Source organism: Pleurodeles waltl, chromosome 8 (genome assembly GCF_031143425.1).
Source record: "Pleurodeles waltl isolate 20211129_DDA chromosome 8, aPleWal1.hap1.20221129, whole genome shotgun sequence".
Taxonomy (NCBI): domain Eukaryota; kingdom Metazoa; phylum Chordata; class Amphibia; order Caudata; family Salamandridae; genus Pleurodeles; species Pleurodeles waltl.
Window position 1 is genome coordinate 872,790,421 of NC_090447.1, and position 25,538 is coordinate 872,815,958.

General features: G+C 44.2%; 1 protein-coding gene across 2 annotated transcripts in view; it reads left to right on the forward strand.

The window, feature by feature from the left end:
* Positions 1-25,538, forward strand: part of CLCN4 (chloride voltage-gated channel 4) — a 223,027-nt gene that overhangs the window by 147,439 nt on the left and 50,050 nt on the right. For both annotated transcript variants that reach the window (XM_069205155.1, XM_069205156.1), the window contains 4 exons: positions 896-1,102; positions 1,187-1,267; positions 9,130-9,675; positions 20,660-20,846. In XM_069205155.1, coding sequence (XP_069061256.1) covers positions 896-1,102; positions 1,187-1,267; positions 9,130-9,675; positions 20,660-20,846 — 1,021 coding nt within the window. The remainder of the gene's footprint in view (positions 1-895; positions 1,103-1,186; positions 1,268-9,129; positions 9,676-20,659; positions 20,847-25,538) is intronic.

Here is a 25,538-nt window from a genome sequence, read left to right on the forward strand (position 1 = left end):
GTAATTGCAGGCAGTTAAAAAGTGCACAATCCACCTCTCTCGACAATAAATTTCATTATGACAAACCTACCTAAACGGAGCAGGGAAAGATACTTGTAAACACCAAAACATATACGGTTTGGCCCGGACCACATGAAAATCCTCTTGTAATGTCCAAACGGTGAGGACATTATTTGTAATATGGGCAGTTTATCACACCAACTAAATTCCGAACCTAAAGGTACTGAGGGGCAGATTCATGGAAAGTGGCACTGCACCGAGTGCAGCGCCACTTTCCCGGCGCCCCTTAGCACCCCTTACCACCACCATGTGTGCGCCGTATTTAAAATACGGTGCACCATGGTGCAGGGTAGAGGGCAATAGAGTCATTTCTCATGACACTGTTGATGTACTCTGCAGGAGTAGCGCCAAAATACTGGTGCTATTCCTACAGAGTACATAGGGCCCCATTCTAAAAAATGGAAGCCCCCTTTCAACGCCTGCTCTTCAGCAGGTGTTAAAAGTGCCATAAAAAATGGCGCAAGAAAATCTCATAGATTTCCTTACGCCATTTTTCCGGCTTCCCTAACAGGGGAACGCCCCCTTTGCATACATTATGCCTGGCGCAGGCATAATGTAGCGCAAAGTCATGCATTGCGCCACCCTGTAAGTAGAGCGTGGGAATTTCGGCCTCGTTGGGCCACATTAATTTAAAAAATAATTATGTTAATGTGGCGCAAGGTGGCACTAGGGCATTATAAATATGCCCCATAATTTTATAAGGAGCAATAAATAACTTGTGCCCCTCCGGGGCTCTTGTAACCAAGGACTTATTGGATTATGTTAGTAGGTTTTCTGTTATTTTGATTCCTTTCCCATTTCATCATGATTACCATGTCCTCCCTTTGCTCTTTAGATAAAAACCATCTTAAGTGGCTTTATTATCAGAGGTTACCTGGGGAAGTGGACGCTTCTCATCAAGACTGTCACCCTGGTACTGGTGGTGTCTTCGGGACTGAGCCTTGGGAAGGAAGGTCCCCTGGTCCATGTTGCATGCTGCTGTGGAAACTTCTTCAGCAGCCTATTTTCCAAGTACAGCAAAAATGAGGCAAAGAGGAGAGAGGTGAGTAATCGCCCAACTTTGTGCTTTTTACGCAATTCATCATTTCCAGAAGTTTATTTCTCCTACATCAATTTTGTTTTTTAGGTACTTTCAGCTGCAGCAGCTGTTGGAGTCTCGGTTGCCTTTGGCGCTCCAATCGGTGGTGTACTGTTTAGTTTGGAAGAGGTAAGAAAATGCGAATAACCAAATGAATAATAGTTGTTCAACTCCTCTTTGCTATGACTTGTGCTGCTTGTAAGAGTAGGCAAACATTGTAATTGGTAACAATGAGTGAACAGAATGAAATCCAATTTGATTAGAAGGTGTGGCTAAGCGGAAAATGTAAGTAAATAGATTAAAAAACAGGTTTGCTTATTGAGAAGAAATACTTAAATACTGACAGAAAATCGACCAAACCATACAAATATTTCAAATTTGACAAAATAATTATTAGCATAGAAAAAATACTTTGGTCATGCAGTATTGAGTACATGTTAAAATTCCATGCACTCAAAACTCTATAAAATCACTAGTTCTTTATAGGTTTACAATAACACCCATCTGCTGTGTTTGTCCCAAGATTATTTACAATAGTTTCACTATATTTAATTACAGGCATATTAGTATAGGTGGCTTGCAGTCTCTGGATTGTCTAAACATATGTTATGTTCTCAACATGTTATTACATGTTATTTAGTGAAACAAACAATTGTCCCTCGTATAATCAATATAGAATTGAATATACATAAATATAAAACTACAGTAAGTGTTTTGGACTAACAAGGTCATTCTCCCTCCAGTCATCTTCCACCTCCATAGACAATGTGCAGTTTTTAATTCATAGGGTTAGGGCACCACCAGTTTTAGGGCTGAGTACATTTGTTGTTATTAGCTAGCCATAAATCTCGAATATGCTTGTAAGATAGGAAGAAGAAGAAAAAAGGAAGCAGTGTACAGAAGCATCGTCACATTGACATTAGCCCAAAGACAAATGGTTCTGTTTTATTTTTTGGGTGTAATTGCCTGTAGGAGTTACCCATGGGAGAACATGTTAACAGTTGAGATTCCATGATGTCCAGGCCTGTCAGCGGCTTGTGTACATGCTAACAGGATTTCTCTCGCTGAGCCGTTGCCAATCACTATGCTTGACTGCAGCAAGTCTTTTTCCCTGTTGCCTTGGGATGTGTCCAGAGCTGGGCAAGTCTGTTTAAAGCACTTTTATGATATAAGCAACCCAAGGTAAGTTCAAGGCAACCACAATGGACAGCAACTCTTCGTAAATGCTCATTTGACTAGATCCTGATCTGTTACAGTGAGGGGTGGGTCCAGCAAGCTCAAAGATGCCAAGTATGTCCATCTCAACCTGAAATAATAAAGTAGGAGTAGATATAAATAGCTGAAGAAGTATTTGTACCAATCCCTCTTCGACACAGTGGGATACAGATTCTTTGGGTTGTTCTTTCTGCAGATTTTAACTTTTTTGTTGTGAATTTTTATAATCATGGAGGAAAGGGCTGCTCATAGGCTGGGTTGTTTTAAAGTTCTCTTAGCAGGGAAGTTTAATGCTAAACTAGGTATGACTCCTACTGTCACAGATCCTTTTTCCTTGGGAGAAGGGGCACTGAATGTGGTGCCTCCTGACCGTAGAGGTAGGCAGCCGATCAACGAACTGGGGTGGGTTGGCTTATTTAATATGTTGGAGAGGGTGGCTAGCCCTGTCCTATATAAACCTGCATTTGTAGGGTGGGGTAAGGGGACTATAATCGATTATATTTTTACCTCCAATAGTTTTGGAGATTTTTTCACCAAGAGACAGGTCCACGGTTCAGGGCAGAGTGACCACAATGCAATTCAATCAATCAGGGAATTTTGTAGAGCGCACTACTCACCTGTGAGGGTCTCAATACGCTGGGGTGGGGGGACTGCTACTACTCGAACAGCCAAGTCTTGAGAAGTCTCCTGAAGGTAAGGAGGTCCTTGGTCTGACGTATGTGGGTGGGAAGAGAGTTCCATGTCTTGGCAGCGAAGTGCAAGAATGATCTGCCGCCGGTGGTTGTTCTACTGATGCGTGGGGCGGTGGGGAGGGCAAGGTCGGCCGAGCGAAGCTGTCGGGGCAGAGTGTAGAAGGAGTGCCGTCTGTTGAGGTATTCTGGTCCGGTGTTGTGCAGTGCCTTATAAGCGTGGGTGAGGAGTTTGAAGGTGATTCTCTTATTAACAGGGAGCCAATGCAGGTCTCTCAGGTGGGCTGTGATGTGGCAGTGGCGGGAGATGTCCAGGTTGGGGCATGGGGAGGCGTTCTGGATGCATTGCAGCCTTTTCTGGAGTTTGGCCATGGTACCTGTTTAGAAGGCATTGTCGTAGTCCAGTTTGCTGCTTACAAGGGCTTGAGTGACTGTTCTTCTGGTTTCAGTGGGGATCCATTTGTAAATCTTTCAAAGCATGTGGAGGGTGTTGAAGCAGGAGGAGGAGATGGCGTTGACTTTCTGGGTCATAGATATTGAGGAGTTCAGGATGAATCCCAGGTTGCGTGCGTGGTCGGTGGGTGTCTGTGTGGTTTCCAGTGTGGCGGGCCACCAGGAGTCATCTTATGCAGAGGGGGTGGAGCCGAAGATGAGGACCTCAGTCTTGTCGTAATTCAGTTTAAGGCGGCTGTTCTTCATCCATTCGGCAATGGCCTTCAATCCTTCGTGGAGGTTGGTCTTGGCGATGTCCTTGGTGAGGGAGAGGATCGGCTGGCTGTCATCGGTGTATGAGATGATGTTGAGATTGTGGGATCGGGCGATGTTAGCGAGGGGAGCCATGTAGATGTTGAAGAGGGTCGGGCTGAGGGGTGAACCCTGGGGTACGCCACAGATGATTTTGGTGGCTTCAGAGCGTAAAGGAGGTAGACGGACTCTCTTAGTTCTGCTGGTGAGAAAGGAGGTGATCCAGTCCAGGGCTCTGCATTCCTGAGGATTTCTGCATTGCTGAGGCGTGTGCGTAGGGTGTGGAAGCAGACGGTGTTGAACGTGGCTGAGAGGTCCAGGAGGATGAGGGCTCTGGTTTTGCGTTGTCCAGTATGGATCTGATGTCGTCGGTGGCGGCGATGAGGGCAGTTTTGGTGCTGTGGTTGCTGCGGAATCTGGATTTGGAAGGGTCCAGAGTGCTGTCATCCTCAATGAAACGGGTCAGTTGTTTGTTAAAAATTTTCTCTATGACTTTAACCGAGAAGGGGAGCAGGGAGATGGGCCGGAAGTTCTTGAAGTCCTTTGGGTCCGCCTTAGGTTTCTTGAGGAGGGTGTTGATCTCAGTGTGTTTCCAGCTTTCCGGGTTGACTTGAAGGAACTGTTGATGATCTTACGGAGTTGGGGTGCGATGACGGAGCTTGCTTTGTTGAGTATGTGGTAAGGGCAGGGGTCAGATTGTGAGCCGGAGTGGGTGGGGTTCATGATTTCGATGGTGTTGTTGTCGTTGACGTGGGTCCAGGAGAGCAGGAGGCTGGTGGGTGGTGAGTCTGTGGTTGACTGGGGGGTCTGAGTGCTAAAGCTGTCATGGATGTCTGCGATCTTGCGGTGGAAGAAGGTAGCTAGGGATTCGCAGAGATCTTGTGATGGCAGGATGTCGTTGGCGTTGGAGCTGGGGTTGGAGAGTTCCTTCACGATGTTGAAGAGCTCCTTGTGGCTGTGTGAGCTGATGTAGATGCGTTCTTCAAAGGCAATTCTCTTGGCGGATCGGACGAGTTGGTGGTGTCTGCGGATGGTGTTTTTGAAAGCTTTGTGGTTGTCCAGTTCCTGATCTTGGTGCCACTTCTTTTCAAGTCTTCGGCATGTTTGCTTAGATTCTTGGAGGTCAGTGGTGAACCAGAAGGCCTTTCTGTCAGTGCGTCTGTTGGAAGGATTTTTGATTGGGGCGAGAGTGTTGGCACAGTCGACAATCCATTGTCTGAGTTTGAGGGCAGCTGTGTCAGTGTCGTGGTGTCGATGGGTGGGTTCCGGGAGAGGGTAGTGATTAGTTGACCTTGTTCCATCCGCGGTGTGGAATCCGTTGTGGAAGATGGTGTGTTGTGGGTTTCTTGAAGGAGAAGTGGATGCAGCGGTGGTCTGTCCAGTGGAGTTTGTGGTGTGGCTGAAGGAGACATGTTTATTGGTGGAGAAAATGGTGTCGAGTGTGTGTGGAGTTGGTGACGAGCTGTATGAGGTCGAGGTTGAAAAGGTTGTCGAGCAGGGTGGCAGAGTTGTTATCGTTGGTGTTCTCGAAGTGGAAGTTTAAGTACCCGAGGAGTATGTAGTCTGTGGATGCGAGAGCGTGCTTGCTGATGATGTCGGTGATGGAGTCGGTAAACTGCTGTCGAGGGCTGGGGGGGTCTGTAAAGGAGGTTCCCTCGGATGGTGGTGTTTGGGTCGGTGTGGATCTGGAAGAGCAAGTGCTTGGCAGAGCCAAGGGTGTCTTCGGGTCCACGAGGGCAGCAGCGGCGGGAGTGCAGCACAAGAGAGCGGAGGGGGCAGGGCAGCAGGGGAGAGAGAGAGAGGCGGGAGAGCGAGAGAGAGATTGGAGGGAAAAGTGTAGAAGTAAAGCAAAAGTAAAGCAAAGTCAAAAGGGCACAGAGGAGAGCGAACAGAAAAAGGGGCACAGGGGTGCAGGCACGGAAGAGATGGCACATGATGAGAGAAGCAGAGAAAAAGGAGGAGAGAGGCAGCCTAGTAGGAAAGCAGAGCTCTCCCACTAGACACCAGGGATGAGGCGCAGGCAGAGGCCTGCGGGTGGAGGAGGGCTTCGAACTCCTGACAGAGGTCAGGAGTTCAGAAGAGCGAGGAACAAGGGCTCTACGGGAGGCAGAGCAGTTCACTGACCAGGTCATTGAAGCCAGAATGGTAATCCCTGTTCCTGGCTCTCAGACTGTGGCATTAGGCGTGACTGGACTGATCTCAAAGGATCAGGGTAGGAGGCTTAGCTGGTATAAAATCCAGATTCCTACTTTACTGTTAGGGGTCGTTAGGAGTTGCAGGAATGTGTTTTTTAGCTCTCTTCTTTTTACAAGGCTTCGCCGGCTGGCATTTTGGCATATTTTCAGTTGCTGAATAGTACCCTTAGATCCATTATGTTGGATCTATCTGGACCCACAGGGGACCCCAAAGAGGGGCAGTTTGATTACAACTGTAGAGATGCAAGCAAGTGTTTACATAAAGCCTTCAATATCAAACCTAGGGATCAGCAGTCTATCAGCTTAGCTAGGGTTGCCTATAAAGAGGCAATTAGTAAGAGAAAGCAATGTCTCAAGGAAGAGAGGTGGGAGCAGCTACTGGGTGCTTGTAAGATGGAGGAAAGTGGGGGAATCTAGAAGATACTGAATGGTAAGCCTGCACATCTAGTTTCCCCTGAGAGTGTAGGGACAAATATACCTGCCAAAAAATGGGTTGCCCTTTTTGAGAGGTTCTACTCCTTGGACAATGTGGAACAACTAGCGGAGGAGGAAAATGCAGTGTCTTTCCCATTGGGTCTGAATTTGAATTTGGAGGAGGTTCAACAGGCCATTTTGGGTAGTACCTCTAACAAAGCCCCTGGCCCAGACGGCATCCCAATGGATTTATACAAAGAGGAAGCTAGCTTGCGGTCCCCGCTGTTGACAAATGTACTCAATGCTTCAGAGCAAACTAGTATCGCTAAATTCTGGGAGTCGGCAGTCGTAGTCGAGGTATTCAGAAAGGGTTGAGGGCAAGAACCAGGCTGATATCTCCCTATTTCTCTACTAGATTCCATGGTTAAGATTGTGGGGCGCATTGTCCTTCTTCGTATTGAAAAATGGATTCAATCGAATAATGTCCTCTGTCCGGCTCAGTACAAATTTAGAGACGGTAAGGGGACGATGGAACAGTGTCTGAATTTCAATTTACTGGTGGGCAAATATGTGGTGGCCATGATGGAAGCTGTGAATTTGGCGTTCATTGACCTAAGCTGTGCATTTGATAGGGTTAACCGTTCAAAGCTGTGGTCAGTCCTGGAGGGTCTTGGGATACCCCAATCCTTGATAAACTTTCTTTGGGCTCTACATACTGGTGTAAATGCTTCAGTAAGATTTGGAGGGCAGGGGAGTGTTCTTATGGCCTATAAATTGTCAAGCAGTGTTAGGCAGGGGTGTGTTGTGGCGTCAATTTTATTTTTATTATATATTAATGGCCTGAATTCTCACCTGACTACCCATGGTAAAGATTTTTTGAAGGTTAAGAACACCCCAGTGCCTTCCTTACTATACGCTGATGATGCGGTTATACTTTCCTGTACGATGAATGGCCTTAAAGTTTTGTTGGATTTATTTGTTGCCTTAATGGGTGATTTAGAACTGGATGTAAATACCTCAAAAGCAGACTTTATGGTTTGTGGGAAGCGGAATCCAAAACTTAGACCCATTACAATCAAGGGGGAGGTTGTGTCAAGTGTGACCTCTTGTTCTTACTTAGGGGTTATGTTTGGCCAGCATTGCAGTTGGACCCCATGTCTTGCAAATCGCTGCTTGCGTTTCAGTCAGTCTTGTGGGGTTCTCTTTAGATTTGCCCGAATGGTTGGGAGCAAACCTGTCTTACCATTGCTGCAGCTATATAAAATAAAGTGGTTATCTGTACTACTGCTTAGTGCAGACATTTGGGGGTACTCTAACTGCATGGCTATCCAACACGAAGAAAATCGCTTCTGCAGAAAACTATTGGGGGTGGACCCCGCTAGTCCGAGTCTGTTCATGCATGAGGAGCTGGGCTCGGATTTTGCAGAAGATTATGCTAAAATTGCCCCCATGATGCTGTGGATAGCAGTATGGACTGGGGAGTGCACTGCATTTAACAGGAAGGTTATTGAGGATTTCTTGGGTGCGAGCTAGGCCATAAAATTCCATGGCTCAATTACATTAGATCTAAAGCCCTGTCACTGGGGCGCCCTGAATTATTTTATGAACCAGAACTGCTAAAACAGGCAGACAGAAAGCTTGTGAAGGACTTATTACTTCAGCAAATTAGATAGAGCAGAGAAAACTTGGTTCTGGGTAGTCACTCAGCCAGGGCTTTGATGATTCTAAATACCAGCCCTGGCCCGGAACCTTATCTCTCCCTCGTTAGAAACCCATGGGAGAGACTACTCCTCACCAGGTTCAGATTAGGTTCTGTCCGATACTGCCTATGTTTCCCCCCCAGACAGTACGAGCCATCTTCAATTGAGGTCTGCCCTTGTGACACTGCTTTGCCCCAGACCTTAGAATATCTGGTATTGTTCTGTAGTTATCACCATCCACCTAGAAGAAGGTTTGTGCTGCCTGTTCTTACAGGCAGAGGTTTCTATCAACACCGGCCCACAAATGATAAATGAACCTATTGCTGCCATGGCAGTTTCCAGGTTTGTGAAGAGTGCACTCCGCTGGAATAAGATTACGATTTTTGGGTTTTAATCAACTGAAGTTTTACAGTTTAATGTATGTGTGTGCCTATGTACCTTTGGTATTGATGAGAGTTGTGGTTTTTAAGCTTGTGGTTTTATTTTTATATGAATTGTAAATGTTTGTTATAATCGTGTGCTTTTATGATTATTTTTTGTAATCAAAATAAAGGTTTTTTAATCAATCAATCAAAAGTATTTTTTTTTCAACTGCTATCAAAGTTGGCAAATTACATCATTTCCAAATCTCGAGGCAGTTAAATGAACTGGAAACAACTTTCTCTTTATCTACTTTCACCCGTCATTAGTCATCTATTCAAGTGGCTAAGGTATGTTTTACTGTTATATAGTTACGGAACCTGCAACTAGACTCTGCAAAGCCTTTATAATATCTCCAAGGATGATCTGCATGTGTATGAGACTGTATTGTGTAGTTGCATTGGGAAGTTATGTTTTTGTTATGTTAGTTTGAATTGTGTATTCAGATTAGTCCACTGATAATGTTGACTAGTGTGCCTTTAGGCAGTCATGACAGATTGTCTGCACATGGTAATCCTTGTCACCCTAGTGCACTATCCATGCATCTGGTGATGAATTTCTCAACCAAACCTATGGTCATGACTCATTTTACCTTTCTGTGTTTTTTTGTTTAGGTCAGTTACTACTTTCCTTTGAAGACTCTGTGGAGATCGTTTTTTGCTGCCTTGGTAGCGGCTTTCACTCTGCGGTCTATCAATCCTTTTGGAAACAGCCGCCTAGTTCTATTCTATGTTGAGTACCACACACCCTGGTACATGGCAGAATTGGTCCCCTTCATTCTTCTTGGTGTCTTTGGAGGACTTTGGGGGACACTTTTCATTCGATGCAACATTGCTTGGTGTTGGAGGCGAAAGAACACCAGACTTGGCAAGTATCCTGTCTTGGAAGTCATTGCTGTCACTGCAATCACAGCCATTATTGCCTACCCAAATCCATACACTCGCAGGAGCACCAGCGAGCTCATATCTGAGCTCTTCAATGACTGCAGTGCCTTGGAGTCATCTCAACTATGTGACTACATCAATGACCCCAACATGACTAGACCTGTAGATGACATCCCTGACAGGCCAGCCGGATCTGGGGTTTACACTGCGATGTGGCAGCTGGCCCTGGCCCTCATTTTCAAAATTATTATCACAATCTTCACTTTCGGCATGAAGGTAAGGATTCAGCATTCTAGAATTCATTGCTTTCGTGTAAGATTAGCAGGACCAAACGTGTGGAAATTATGAGTGTAAATAAGTTGGAACCAGACACACTATATAATCACATTCTCAATGTGTATTGATAAGAATACATAAAGTGAAGATGCAACTCCCACTCTTTGGCAAAAAATGTGATAGTCACAGGTGTGGATTTTGGCATTAATCATTTCAGCTTTAAAGTGCCAGTTGTTTTTCTTAAGGAGGTGGGTATATTAGATGAAGGTAAATGAGGATCTGGGGGAGGACAGAAAATATGGGACAACACTATTCCTTCCCCAAGGATTTGCTAACTAAGGCATGTGCTTTCACAACTGACTCAGTTAAGATGCTTCCTGTCCCTAAAAAGAGTGGAATGGAAGAAAACAGCCCCATTCCTTTTAAAAGAGTGGCATTTTCTCTCAGATTTGGTGCATATTTTACCAAGCCAATTTCTTGTAGTGTAGACTGCACGTAATGCAGCCAAGGAACACAGGCACGATGTTCGTACCAAGGACATCTTGTAGAATCGGAATGGTTAACTCCACCAAGCAGTTAGATCATACCTATAAGCACAGGGCAAGAGGGCCACATTTCAGTCAGTTTTCTAGTTACTTATACCGAAAAATGTGTAACGGATTGTTGCCAACTAAGGAGAATAGAGCAGGGATCTATTTTTCTTGACCTGTAATTGAGTTAGGTTTAGTATGTCCTCACACCAGCGCCAGGGGTATTGTCTGAAACACTGTCAGCTTTATAGACCGAAGGTGTGAATGCCCACAGATCGAGCAAAACTAAAAAATAGCACCATTAATTTTTGCCAGCTGGTTGATTTTGAAGACAGCAGGATACCTGATTCAAATTGACATCTTCAATCAAAACTAAAAAAATGCACCATAAATTTTTGCCACCTGGTTGATTTTGTAGACAGCAGGGTACCTTATTCAAATTGACATCAAAATTAACGCCTACATAGGAAAATTAATTATCCCTCCACCATACACTTTAACAGTCGTGTTTTGATATTTTTTGGTTTAGGTGTCAATACCATTGTTGACATTAGGATGAATAGTTTGTATAACCTCAGGCTGAGTTGTTGAATTGGCAGTAAATCTCCCCTCACTGTGAGCCTTGAGCGCATTATAAGGGCCCACTGCGAGGGATATTTCACCATTTGCTATAATGGATTAGACTGTACCAAAACCCTGCTGAAGACAATGATTTCATATAAAATTAGGGGATGACACCTCACAGGACTGTTGGTTGACACCACAGTAAATATTTATGTCAGGGTCTTCTCTTCCTTGTAGCAATCAGTAGTAGGGGCCTAGAGGCATATAAGTTCTGGGCTTGAAGTATTTCGCATTTTTATACCTATCTCCCTCCTACCTAATATCTCTGTGGTGAGCACCCTAGGAATTTCCACTATGTCTGCCCCTCAGTGAGTATAGCGCATATAGGTTTTAATATGGTGGTATTCTCAATTTTGAACTCCCACAGGGTGGGACTTGTTAAAAATGTATTTAACACCATTTGTCTTTTTTCGGTGTATATTCACACATATTTAAAACTGGATTCCTGTTTCGCATTCGTATTCTGATTTTATGTCACAGAAAACATGTCCTTGCACTCACTCTTTGGCAGTTTCACCAGGACCAATACAGGAGGGGATACTAGCGGAAAGTGTCCATGTCTCACTGATCACCTTTTCTATAGTATACCTCTTCCAAAAAGAAAATAGTCTATATTTCTGTTTCTTAGGGCAATAAGTAATTGCAGCAAGGCTGTCTGACAATCATGTTATAAACATGTACCAAACTTGGCTCAGGTGATAGCAATGAAAACAGAAGCAACATGGAATGCTTTAAAATAACCGGACCTTCTGCAAACACAAAAGCTCACGTTGGGTTCTCACCTGCTTATGAAACTATAAAGGATGCAAACCCCATGGATTATCCCTTGTATTTTGTTTTTAAACTCCGAGGCATCTCCTGAAATAGATAGTTCATGGATCAATAGTTGAGTTCTGCAAGCAGAAACATGGACCAAGAAAAGGAATAGAGTGCCCCTACTCTGTCATAGCCTTGGAAAAAGTTTCTTCCCTGGGCATGCACAAGTTTACTCCAGAGTTTGATGATGCCCTGGCATCACTGCTTTCAGGAGCACTGTAAAGGAATTTGGTTCCGTCCACATATTGGCGGACAGAAGTACAGTTTTGATTGGGCCTACGTTGTGTACTGCCACAAAGAGTGTTTGTTGCACTCTGCTTCGCCCTCAAAGTGTTTCTGCCTCTCCTAAGATGGCTATCACGTCAAAAGTAATGATGCGCCGCATACAAGGGGAGTCCCTCCTCCTGCTTTTTAACATTGTCTTCCTCCTATGTGCCTTTTATTTGATCTTTTCTCCACTCTCAAACTCCTTGTTTTCGTGCTAGTCTCCAAGAGAAAGCACTGTTTCCTTTGATGAATATTCCACCCTTCCTCTCCATTGCTCTCCCGCACTGCTCTGTCTGCCAATGCCATATTATTTTACTATCACAGTGCTCTTGCTTCTACCTCTTGTCTGAAGTTTGTCCTTGTCACACCTTGTTTAATGGCACATTGTGGCTGGGGATCTTTGTTGGACTTTCAGCTTAACTTTGTGACATTTTGCAGTACAGTTACAGCACAGCCTAACTTCTATTGCAGGATTGAAGGGGAGTTTGGTAACCAGAAATGTGGGCTGCCTTATAAATGTGTAGGTTTTTAGGCCTTCCCCGTCTAAATCATACTGGTGGTGGCAGTATGGTCTTTTATACATCCCCAATGCTTAAATTATAACCCCAAAGTCAACCTCCCTGGAACGGATGGAAAAAAATACCTTAAAAAAAAAAAAGTAGGTTCCATTGTGCTGGGCATATACTTGATAAAGAAATAGAGATTTTCTTCTTCTATTGGAAAGGTAATTGGACACCACAGTATGGCAGAAATGAATGCCTCTGAAGTTGCTGAAAGTGCCACAGGTTGACATGCAAATACAGCAGGTTTCACTATGGTCTGCACGTAACGCCTACCTAATATACTGTCTTCCTCAAATGATGAACGAAGGGAGCACAGTTGGATTAATATGATTGTTATAGCCTGCTTCACTCTTTCTATACTAGCAGGGGCTTAACTTAGTGTTTTGCTTTACTGCTGACTGAGCCAAAATACACACACGGAAAGGAGTCAAAAAGATTCTCTGGAATGCACTTCTTAATCTGAAGAAGACATTTATTATATCTTTTTGCCAAAAGTGTACTTTTAAAATGTGCAACAATGAAGAAAGACCGTGCACAAACAATCTTCAATCTATAAACAGCAAATATATACATGCAAGGATACAAACACCTATATTGATATATATATATTTTTATATATATATATATATATATATATATATATATATATATATATATATATATATATTAACACACAATGCAAAGCAAATAATTAATACAAATGCATCACTGTAGGGCCTGTCTGGTGCTTCATCTTTCTCCTGCCGGCAAGCCAATGAGCCTGTTCGACTGAAACAAGAAAGAGAGAACTCTACCCTCATGGGAAATATATCAGGCATTCGACGTCTAAAATCCTTAATGAGGTCTCTGAATCTCCCACTGTCGACTTGGGTCTCTTATATATCTTAAGACTTAAACAATCGAGGAAAGGGCTTTCTGGGAAAAAACCTCCTGTTGTGCAAGAAGTATTAAAAAATTCTGGCTATTTGAGGTCAGGGTTGAAAGAAACAGGTTGGAACTAACCAGTTTCGCAAGGTGTCTCTCCCAAGCCTAAGCTGTTCCCTGCTGTTCCATGAACATAATTCTAGTACATCCTTATCGTGCTGACTGACTGACTCCCCCATGTTATGACCTAGCTCTTCAGTGAGAAAAAGAACATGCAGAATAGAAAACACGTTGCATAACATGTTTTGTACGGAAAACTACTTGCACCTTTAATGTGGCAGTGAAGCTAAGGCTAAGCTGAATACAAAATGGAGTCTGTAACTGGTGACCACTAATGTGACGGTGGACAGCTAAGCCAAGTGCAAAGTGGTGCAGCACGAAGTCAGTGGTCAAAACACCAATATCACTACACTTAGTCAGTGAGATTCAGGGGATATGAATCTCAAAGTTCCCAACTAAACAAGCAGTGGGCCGGAGGGTGAGTGGGTGAGATGATCAGGGTTCAAGATTAACTGTTTCCATGAGGAGCATGGTTGATTCATATTTCCATTTTGTGGGCCTCTGAAGCTGATTTAGAGTTTGGTGGCCAGAGCACTCCGATGCAGCAGTGATAGATTACTCTGTCTGCCAAACTCAAGATCTGCCCACCTGATTTTGAATGGGGCAGACCACAGGTTTTACTCCAAAGGAATAAAAAGTTACTTAGTCAGCGTAAAACTACCTCTGACTGCCTAGCTGAGTAGAGGGGTCCCAGGGGGAAGCCATCTGACCATCCACCCTACTTAGAGTGGATGGCTTTTTTTTTTACTTTGTCACCGCCAGGTATATCCTGGCGGTGAGGACAGAAAAAAAAGTAAAATAACAACCACATAATTTGCAAAATCTCCTATGATGTGGTGGTCATTAGTTTTGTATTTTTAAAAGACAAACTCCGCCTTTAGGATGCTTGTTTTTGAAAAATAAAAAACTTTGAAAAAGTTTGCTGGCCAGCTGTCATGTTTGACGGCGGTTACTGTCAATGTATAGAGATGTTTGTGGGGAGGGTGGGGGTACACATCTCTAAATTTGACAGATGAAGCAAAAGCTGGGTGACTGACATAAAGTCCTCCAACTCTGTTTGCCGTTAGTCCTTATGGCTAAAACCAAATCAGGCCCTCTGTCTCGAGTGGCACAGTGGGTGAAAAATGATGGGTTAGAATGCTACACAAGCCATTGCGAGTTTTCAGACTACTTGCAAGCATTCGTCTCATCAACCAAGGAATCAATAGGTTTGTAGAGCACTACTTGTCACAGTGAGGGTATCCATGTGCTGGCAGAGTCCACTTTACTAGCCGAAAAGCCAAGTCTTTCGGGACTTTCCGAACTCTGGAAGAGATCCGTAGATAAAAAGGTAGCTCATTCCATGTCTTCACTGCTAGGAAGGAGAAGGAGTGAAATCCGTATCTGCTACGTCAGATCCAGGGGGTGAGCGTTAGAGAAAGGGAGGTGGAGTGGAGGTGTCTGGTGGGCAGATGCAAGTTAAGACAGAGGTTCAAGTAGGCGGGTCCGCCGTTGTGTAGGGCCTTGTATGCAAGAGTCAGGAGCTTAAACTAGCATCTTTTCTGTACAGAGAGCTAGTGGAGTTCCCTAAGGTAGCGGGTAATGTGGGTTCATCTAGATAGATACAGATGAGTCTCACTGCAGGGTTCAGTATGGTCTTTATTTGAAGGAGGTGAGCTGCGATCCCTGCGTACAAAGCGTTCCCGTTTGAGAGTGTTGCTGTAGCCCCATTACCTTTTGGGTGTCTGATTGCCAGTAATATGCCTGCAAATCTGAGATTAGTGCAGTTTTCCAAGCCTACTCCTATAAATCTTTGTGAATTCCAAAAAGTAGTAAATTTGCACATTCAAGGAGTACCTCTGTGGGTGCAGAATTACAATTTTTAGTAACTGTCAGTACATATATTTAAGTTTCTAATTTAAAAAATGAACACGTTAAACCTCTTAGAGAAATTAGGATCATGATAAAAATGATTTTATTTCGCAGGTGTCAGACCCCAAACACCCCTCTGAAGCCACACCCCTCTTTACTAGATAGATTTCCTATTGTTGAGAACTGCTTTAGGGTGAAAGTGCAGTGGAGTAATATATAGTCAGGGCCACTGGTATTATTCAGCAGGGAAGCACCAAATTATGTTTCAGGGTTGACTAAATTATGTTGCAAGAAAAAACAAATTATGCAGCATAATGTGGCACATTTTCTGCTAGTATTACTTCATTATTTTGTCATTTTTACACATGGTAATGCTGTGTGCAAATAATTCACCTCATTAGCACCAGTTTAACAACCAAATACAAAAATAAACAACTGAATGAAGACCATTCTTTTTTTGAGAATGCTGTTTCTGGATTTTTTATGTTCACTCCACTATAGGCAATATGTACAAAAAGTGGTAATTGTGATTTCCTAATTGTGATTCATACCGAATCACAGTTAGTAAATCGTAAATCCTAGTGTAGATTTATAAATCTTAAATTGAGATTCCTAGTGGGTTGCAAATCGACCTACCTAATTAATATTAATGAGGTAGGTCACTGTTTGCAACCCTATAAGAATCACAGCCATCTCCTGCATAGTGGCCTGCTGGGATCAGCAGACAACTGTGGGCCTGATTACGAGTTTGATGGTCTTGGGACTGCCATGCTGTTCGCGGTGGTCCGACCAACAGATTACGATGCTGTTAGAAAGCTGGCCCCAAGACTGCCGCTGGATCTCTGCCACTGCTAAGACTCCTGCTACCACTGCCATGGTGGTCAAGTATCTGGCGCTACAGGAGGCTATACCACTGCGGCCACCGTCGTCCGGCTCACAACCTGCCTTTCAGCAGAGCTTTCCCTGGTGGGGAGACCACCATGAGAAGGTCAACAGAAAGGGAGGAAAAGGGGGTGAAAACGCACCTTTTATTGTTTTCGGAGTTCCACTGCAACTTGTTTGTGTCCATGTCCCTCCTGTGCTGCTGCCACCTAGCCATGACGCTCGGCACCCCCTTTGTCTCCGGAAGCAAAGGCAGGAGATAACGTCACTTCTATGTTATGCATGCGAAAAGTCTTAAACTTAAACATACAGCGACATGTACATTAAACATGTCTACATATACTCTACTACACTTGCGCAGCATATACATGTGTTTCCTGATGTGCACACGTTGTACTTACCTTTCTTTTCTGCAGGCCACTACTCCCTCGGTACTCCGCTACAGCATAGCCAGGGTCAGTGGGCTTTCTCGGACCGCCACCAAAGTCGTAATCAGGTTGTGATTGCTTTTAAATAAAGCAGTGTCTTAAAAAATAAAATCAGCTAGTCTTCTTAAAGGTGTTTAAAAAAGAAAATGAAACTTTTTAGTTTAATTTTTTAAGAGTAGGCATTGGTCCGTGGGACCACAGTCTTCTCATAAAACATAATTTGTTTAACATTCTCAAAGGGGAAGGGGCCCCTTGACGCTCCTTTCAAACTTGTGTATGATTACGCAAAGCATTCATACATCCTACTGCGATTTGTTATTTGAAAAGGATACCTTAAGCACGCCCCTTTCAAATACTGCATTGCTAACCAAATTGCAACTCAGTAACATGTTACCAAATCACAATTTGGGAATTGTAAATTAGAAACTGCTTTTTTGCAGTCGCAAACTGGCTGAATCTGCGATTTGTCCCGTTTACGACCGCAAATCATTTTTTACCCTTTGCCCTGTGAGCTTTGTGTGTTGACTTAACATGCCATTTTATTGAGCTCAATAATGTTACAGACTTTATAATAGTTTGCTTATCCAGATTCTCGAAAAAAGTTGGATAAACTCAATATTTGGCAAATTAAGCAAATGTAAGCTAAGGTTCGTAACAGGACATTTCTTGGAGAGCATCTATTCATTTGTTCTTTCTGTTGTCCCTTGTGCCCCAGCAGCTGTTTTAGGTCACAAAATTGCAGACTTGAGGCCAGAATTTGGAGGTTTCTGGGGTCAGTCTGATTGAGGAGAGAGTAGGGTTGTAAGGCCACTCTCAGAAAGCTACCGTTGTACTGAATGTATTATGTGAAACCACTTTGATAGGTGTATTGTGCAGTCTGTGGGAGGGCTAGAGACAAACAGTGACAAAAGAGGCTGCGGCATTATGTTTTCACTGGCAGTGTGCCTGTGTGACATTCCATGTTTCAACTGTGCTTATGTGTGACTTTTCACTGTCTTATAAGTCAAACTTTAAGGGACACTTTATCAAGAGGCAGAAAGCAATCAGAAACATTTATTTCAGAAACAGCTCACTTCCCTATAACGTTTTAGAAAGGCCCATAAACAGATGCACCATACCTGAGGTACTTATGCAAGGTAAACAAATGCCATTGCTCAGGTGCGTGAGGAACCCATATCGTGGCTTAACAACTGGCTCATATATGGGTCATATATGGGTCACCTGTATAGTTTATGTATCAACTAATACTGTGAGTCTGTCACTGAATCTAGAGCTGTCCCCTGCTGTTTCTATCTGTGTTGGAATATAACTATGCAAAATCGGGCAAGAGAAAGGTTACAGGTTAGAGCCGGAGTCTGGCATTGTGAGAGTACTATCTACACAGTTGATACTGTTTTCTTCCCTACTGTGAGATGAATCTGATATTTGTCTTTAGTGTACATTACTAGATTGTGTACCATTTCCTTTGTAGAAGGTGGGCTAAATGTTAAAAAAAATTGTGTGTGATCTTTTATTGATAATTTCACAGAAATCAACCTCAAAGTTACATAAGAAAATCACACCACCTTTCACACGGTACATTCATCTGAATCCTCTCTATAATCGCTTCTTCGGCTTGCGTCCCGACGGTTGAGCTGCACGTGTGGACCCCTAGAACTATGACTCCAGGAAGTCAACTCAACTGGTATTTTGCAAATGTTACCTCTATAAGTATTCCAGGCAGTCCGAATTCTGTCCCGTTTCCGCGGGCAACCTCGTCCCTCATTATTCTTTCGGCCATCATGCACCTGTCCATATCTTTTTTCCGTTTGACTAATCTCGGCACATCCTCAACTCCCTAGCATTTGGCAGTGTTCCTCTTAGCAATAGTTAACCCTAGTGTTACCCATATCCGGGCCCTGAGTGTGAGAGTCAAGTCCCTCCATATATTCAGAACACACCATTTCGGCAATGGGTCCAAGTCAGCAGCCAGTACACCTTTAACACAGTCCAAAACTGCCTGCCAATAGGTCTGAATTTTCGGGCATCCCCAAAGTACATGGTAGAAGATGCCTACCTTGTGACAACCTCTCTTACAATTAGCCGTTGAGGTTCTCCCCATTTTGCATAGAATTGTCAGGGAGTAGTATGAGCGGTGTAGTATGTTTAATTGTATTAGTTCGAGTATTGATGTGATAGCAGTCTCCCGTGGGGAGGCCGTGGGCTCTGCCCAGTCTGCGCCGTCCAAGTCTCCCAGGTATTTAGCCCACTTGTCCCTAATCCCTGTGCTAGGGTATCAGGTGAATTGAAAATTATTTTCCAATATATTAGGGAGATGTCTTTGCATGTTATATAGCTGTCAAGCAGATGATCTTCTAAGAGTGATGAATCCCCTGATTCATAAGTTGTGTGCCCTTAGGTATGACAGTAGTAAGTGCATGGTGTACTTGCAGGTACCTGTATATCTCTGTTGGGGTCAACTGGTATTCTTGTTTCAGGTCCGCAAATGAGAGAATCCCCTCCTGGTTCCATACATCTCCCATCTTAGAAATACCTATGAGGTCCCACCCGATGAACCCAGGAAGGTCTCCCAGATAGCTCAGTTTTTCTGTGTTCCATAAAGGTGTAGCAATTGTTTTTTTCCAGGACCATCCTAGAAATGTATTTCTCTTCTGCCAGATCTGGACCATTGTGGCTGCTGGCCTTGGAGTTTCAATCGTTTTGGGGGACAATAAAGAGCTCTTTGGTGCCCCTCTGGTTGGAGGTTAAGGTGGTCCATGCGATACGTTAAATCTTCAGCCGAACCATAGGCCCAATTCTTATTTTAAAAACGTCACACAACTCTACCATCTTAGCACGAATTAACTACATTAATATTCAGTACCCCTTCTGACCTAATGTCATCCAGAAATGCTAGAACAAACTGCTTACATAATCAACATAGAACCATTGTGAGTGAATGCAATACAGACTGTTGCAGGAAGAACCTTAGGATTGTAGCAAGAGTCTTACTCTAGCCAGTTCCTTGAGAAAAATAGGTAATACAAAAACAAACAATTCACATCCTGCTGCATGTAGTTTCAGTTGAGAAATTTAAACACAGAATGAACATCGTGATTCAGGGCCTGATTACAACTTTGGAGGAGGTGTTAATCCGTCCCAAATGTGACGGATATACCACCAGCCGTATTACGAGTTCCATAGGATATAATGGACTCGTAATACGGCTGGTGGTATATCCGTCACATTTGGGACGGATTAACACCTTCCTCCAAAGTTGTAATCAAGCCCTCAGTCTCCATTTTAAACAAGATGGTACTTAGGCCTAATTGAGGCCTATAAGCAAATTATAATGATTTTGTTTCAATTGCAAAAGCTCTATATCAGTATACACGTATACACTGAGGTGCAGAGCAACTAATATTTATGTATATTTTACTTCAAATGCACAAATGTTTCCTCAGTGCTTTACATAGAACATGGCATGCATTGTTAAGTCATATGTGTGGTAAAGACTGGATGGTAATTGCACTGCCTGGTGAAGACTGTGTGGTAATTGCACTGCCTGGTGAAGACTGTGTGGTAAAGGATGTTTCCTTTTACATTGTGTTGTAAGTGCACAGGTTAGTGTCACTCTTGAGTTCCATGTCTTTTTAACATTAATTAATAATTGCAAAATAATACATTAATAGCAGCTCAAGGTTTTAAAAAGTAAATGTCTTAATAAACCTTTTTTTTTCATAATGACCTGTGCATAGGTTTTTAAAACAGTACTGTGAGTTTGTAAGCTAGCAAGCTCCACACTGGAGTGAAAATAATTTCACATTTTATATGACAGCTTTTTCGTGGTTCTTGTCAAATTTGGCTTAAGAATGTTCCTACTAATAGCCACATTTCGGTGCTATCACCTAACCAGGCTGTAAAAAAAAAAAGGGTGGTAAAAAATAAAGGTGATATGATAACCCTCAAATTTTTATTAGGCTGAAAATACGTTATGCATGTTTGGTTGCGCAGCTCTGATTTTTGTGGAGTTATTTGTTGATTCCTATATTGTCTGCAGATTCCATCTGGACTTTTTATTCCAAGCTTTGCTGTCGGTGCCATTGCTGGTCGTATGGTGGGAATTGGAGTAGAACAGCTAGCTTACCACCATCATGACTGGATCATATTTAAGAGCTGGTGTCGTCCTGGGGCCGACTGCGTCACTCCGGGACTGTATGCAATGGTGGGAGCTGCAGCATGTTTAGGTAAAATATATACATTCCTCTATTTCATTTCATGTGTTCGCATACTTATAAACTGATGGTGCCAAACAAGAGGTACCTTGAGATACAACTGTCACAATTTGGCTGAATCCGATTAGTCCAATATGTGTCTAAAATCACATCAGTGGTTAATTTGTAAAATAAGTAATATACACAAAAAAGTCAAGGGAGGTTTTTCTTAGGAATCTGCTTTGGGCATGAAAGAATGCCAAGGTTGCCAAAGAATACCATGGTGGGCCATTCTTGATTCCACTTGATGCCTCTTTATTCTACCACCCTGCACTTCCTGCCTCTTCATCCTCCTCCAACAGATTCTTTTGAAACCATTTTACTCTTTGCTACTGTTCTTCTTTCCCTCCTCCTTCCTTTCTTTTCTGGCGTTCTCTCGCTTGCTCTGAGTCTGTTGAAAAATAAATTCCAGCCCCCAAAAACGAGTCCAAATGGCCATCGCCTCTAACCCTAGGCCAAGTTAAGCACTGGTCTTACTTAATCAATTAAATACTAAGGGGCATATTTATACTCCGTTTGCACCGAAATTGCGTCGTCTTTTTTGACGCAATTTCGACGCAAAACTAACTCCATATTTATACTTTGGCGTTAGACGCGTCTAGCGCCAAAGTCCATGGAGTTAGCGTAATTTTTTAGCGTGGACACCTACTTTGCGTTAATTAAATACAAGGTAGGCGTTCCCGTCTAAAAAATCGACTCCGAGGCATGTGCGTGGGATTTATACTCCCGGGCAAAAATCACGCCCGGGAGTGGGCGGGTAAAAAAAAATGACGTACGGCCGCTTTTGCGCCGTTTTTTAGCGCCTGCAAAAGGCAGGCGTTAAGGGACCTGTGGGCTCTGAAGGAGCCCAGAGGTGCCCTCCCATGCCCCCAGGGACCCCTCCTGTCACCCTTGCCCACCCCAGGAGGACACCCAAGGCTGGAGGGACCCATCCCAGGGACATTAAGGTAAGTTCAGGTAAGTATTTTTTTTATTTTTTTTTGTGGCATAGGGGGGCCTGATTTGTGCCCCCCTACATGCCACTATGCCCAATGACCATGCCCAGGGGACAGAAGTCCCCTGGGCATGGCCATTGGGCAAGGGGGCATGACTCCTGTCTTTGCTAAGACAGGAGTCATTTCTATGGGGGTTGGAAAAAAAAATGGCGCAAATCGGGTTGAGGCGCAAAAATTGCCTCAACCTGACTTGCCCCATTTCTTGACGCCCAAGCTCCATTTTCCCCTACGCCGGCACTGCCTGGTGTACGTCGTTTTTTTTAACGCACACCAGACGGCGCCGGCGGCTAACACCGGCTAACGTCATTCAATAAATACGGCGCCCGCATGGCGCTTCAGAATGGCGTTAGCTAATTTTTTTGACGCAAAACTGCGTTAGCGCAGTTTTGCGTCAAAAAGTATAAATATGGGCCTAAGATTTGTGCAGATTCAGTGCATTGAGATTGTCAGCTTAAAATACCTTTCAGTATTAATTGGCAACCTAGGGTATTTGAAAGGAGGGACAGACAAATAATTTTGAAGTGCGGAGATGTTGTATTAAGGTTTTTAAACAAGACATTTAAGTGGGAATATTTTGCTTACTACTTAGACAAATACAGATTGTAAGGAAGTGGCTCCCTGTTGCAGTTACCCCCCCCCACTTTTTGCCTGATACTGATGCTGACTTGACTGAGAAGTGTTCTGGGACCCTGCTAACCAGGCCCCATCACCAGTGTTCTTTCACCTAAAATGTACCATTGTTTCCTCAAATGGCACACCCCTTGCACACAGATAAGTCCCTTGTAAAAGGTACCAGTGGTACCAAGGGCCCTGTGACCAGGGAAGGTCCCTAAGGGCTGCAGCATATGTTGTGCCACCCTAAGGGACCCCTCAACTAACACATGCACACTGCCATTGCAGATTGTGTGTGTTGGTTGGGAGAAAAAGGCAAAGTCGACATGGCATCCCCCTCAGGATGCCATGCACACAAAATGCTGCCTGTGGCATAGGTAAGTCACCCCTCTAGCAGGCCTTACAGCCCTAAGGCAGGGTGCACTATTTCACAGGTGAGGGCATAGCTGCATGAGCAATATGCCCCTACAGTGTCTAAGTCTATTCTTAGACATTGTAAGTACAGTTGTGGCCATATTAACTATATGGTCTGGGAGTTCGTCAAAAACGAACTCCACAGCTCCATAATGGCCACACTGAATACTGGGAAGTTTGGTATCAAACTTCTCAGAATAATAAACCCAAACTGATGCCAGTGTTGGATTTATTAAAAAATGCACACAGAGGGCAACTTAGAGATGCCCCCTGTATTTTACCCAATTGTTCAGTGCAGGACTGACTGGTCTGTGCCAGCCTGCTGCTGGGAGACGAGTTTCTGACCCCATGTGGTGAGGGCCTTTGTGCTCTCTGAAGACAGAAACAAAAGCCTGCTCTGGGTGGAGGTGCTTCACACCTCTCCACTGCAGGAACTGTAACACCTAGCAGTGAGCCTCAACGGCTCAGGCTTCGTGTTACAATGCCCCAGGGCACTCCAGCTAGTGGAGATGCCTGCCCCCTGGACAGAGCCCCCACTTTTGGCGGCAAGTCCAGGGGAGATAATGAGAAAAACAAGGAGGAGTCACCCACCAGTCAGGACAGCCCCTAAGGTGTCCTGAGCTGAGGTGACCCCTGCCTTTAGAAATCCTCCATCTTGATTTTGGAGGATTCCCCCAATAGGAATAGGGATGTGCCCCCTCCCCTCAGGGAGGAGGCACAAGGAGGGTGTAGCCACCCTCAAGGACAGTAGCCATTGGCTACTGCCCTCCCAGACCTAAACACACCCCTAAATTCAGTATTTAGGGGCTCCCCAGAACCTAGGAAACTAGATTCCTGCAACCTTAAGACGAAGAAGGACTGCTGACCTGAAGCCCTGCAGAGAAGATGGAGACACCAACTGCTTTGGGCCCAGCCCTACCGGCCTGTCTCCCCACTTCAAGAAAAACTGCAACAGCGACGCGTCCCCAGGGTCCAGCAACCTCTGAATCCTCAGAGGACTACCCTGCATCTAAAAGGACCAAGAAACTCCAGAGGACAGCGGCCCTGTTCCACAAAGACTGCAACTTTGCAACAAAGAAGCAACTTTTAAAGACCACACGTTTCCCGCCGGAAGCGTGAGACTTTCCACTCTGCACCCGACGCCCCCGGCTTGACCTGCGGAAAACTAACTCTACAGGGAGGACTCCTCGGCGACTGCGAGCCCGTGAGTAGCCAGAGTTGACCCCCCTGAGCCCCTACAGCGACGCCTGCAGAGGGAATCCAGAGGCTCCCCCTGACCTCGACTGCCTGCTTCAAAGAACCCGACGCCTGGGAAACACACTGCACCCGCAGCCCCCAGGACCTGAAGGATCCGAACTCCAGTGTAGGAGCGACCCCCAAGCGGCCCTCTTCCTAGCCCAGGTGGTGGCTACCCCGAGGAGCCCCCCCCCCCCTTGCCTGCCTGCATCGCTGAAGAGACCCCTGGGTCTCCCATTGAATCCTATTGCAAACTTGACGCCTGTTTGCACTCTGCAGCCGGCCGCCCCATAGCCGCTGAGGGTGTACTTTCTGTGCCTGCTTGTGTCCCCCCTGGTGCCCAACAAAACCCCCCTGGTCTGCCCTCCAAAGTCGCGGGTACTTACCTGCTGGCAGACTTGAACCGGGGCACCCTCTTCTCCATTGAAGTCTATTCGTTTTGGGCACCACTTTGACCTCTGCACCTGACCGACTCTGAGCTGCTGGTGTGGTAACTTTGGGGTTGCCCTGAACTCCCAACGGTGGGCTACCTTGGACCCAACTTTGAACCCTGTAAGTGCTTTACTTACCTGCAAAACTAACCAATACTTACCTCCCCCAGGAACTGTTGAATTTTGCAGTGTCCAGTTTTAAAATTGCTTATTGCCATTTTTGCCAAAACTGTACATGCTATTGTGTTGATTCAAAGTTCCTAAGATACCTGAGTGAAATACCTTTCATTTAAAGTATTGTTTGTTAATCTTGAACCTGGGGTTCTTAAAATAAACTAAGAAAATACATGTTTCTATATAAAAAACCTATTGACCTGGAATTGTCTTTGAGTGTGTGTTCCTCATTTATTGCCTGTGTGTGTACAACAAATGCTTAACACTACCCTCTGATAAGCCTGCTGCTCGACCACACTACCACAAAATAGAGCATTAGAATTATCTCTTTTTGCCACTATCTTACCTCTAATGGGAACCCTTGGACTCTGTGCATGCTATTTCTTACTTTGAAATAGTATATACAGGGCCAACTTCCTACACAAATCAAATGCAATTTCACGAAAGTAGAAATTTGCATTCCCCAAATATATTTCCTTTGGTTTGAGGAAAGCAAGCAATGAAGTCATATTTTTAACACCTGGAAGACAACTATGTAAACCACTTTAAATTCCCACCTTGGTGCATCCTGACACATTGGTTTTATATCACAGATCAAGGTCTTTGATATAGAGGCTGCATATATTGACTCTGTAGTGTCCACCAACAAAATGTTATCAAGCTAAGCATATTTAGGGAACTATAGATTTAGTATTCTTCTTTTTTCTTACCATTTACCATGTTTATGAACAGCATTCATTATAAAGGATCGTTTAAGGGTCATATGCCATATTTGGTCTAGTAAGTCCACAGTGAACGTTAAT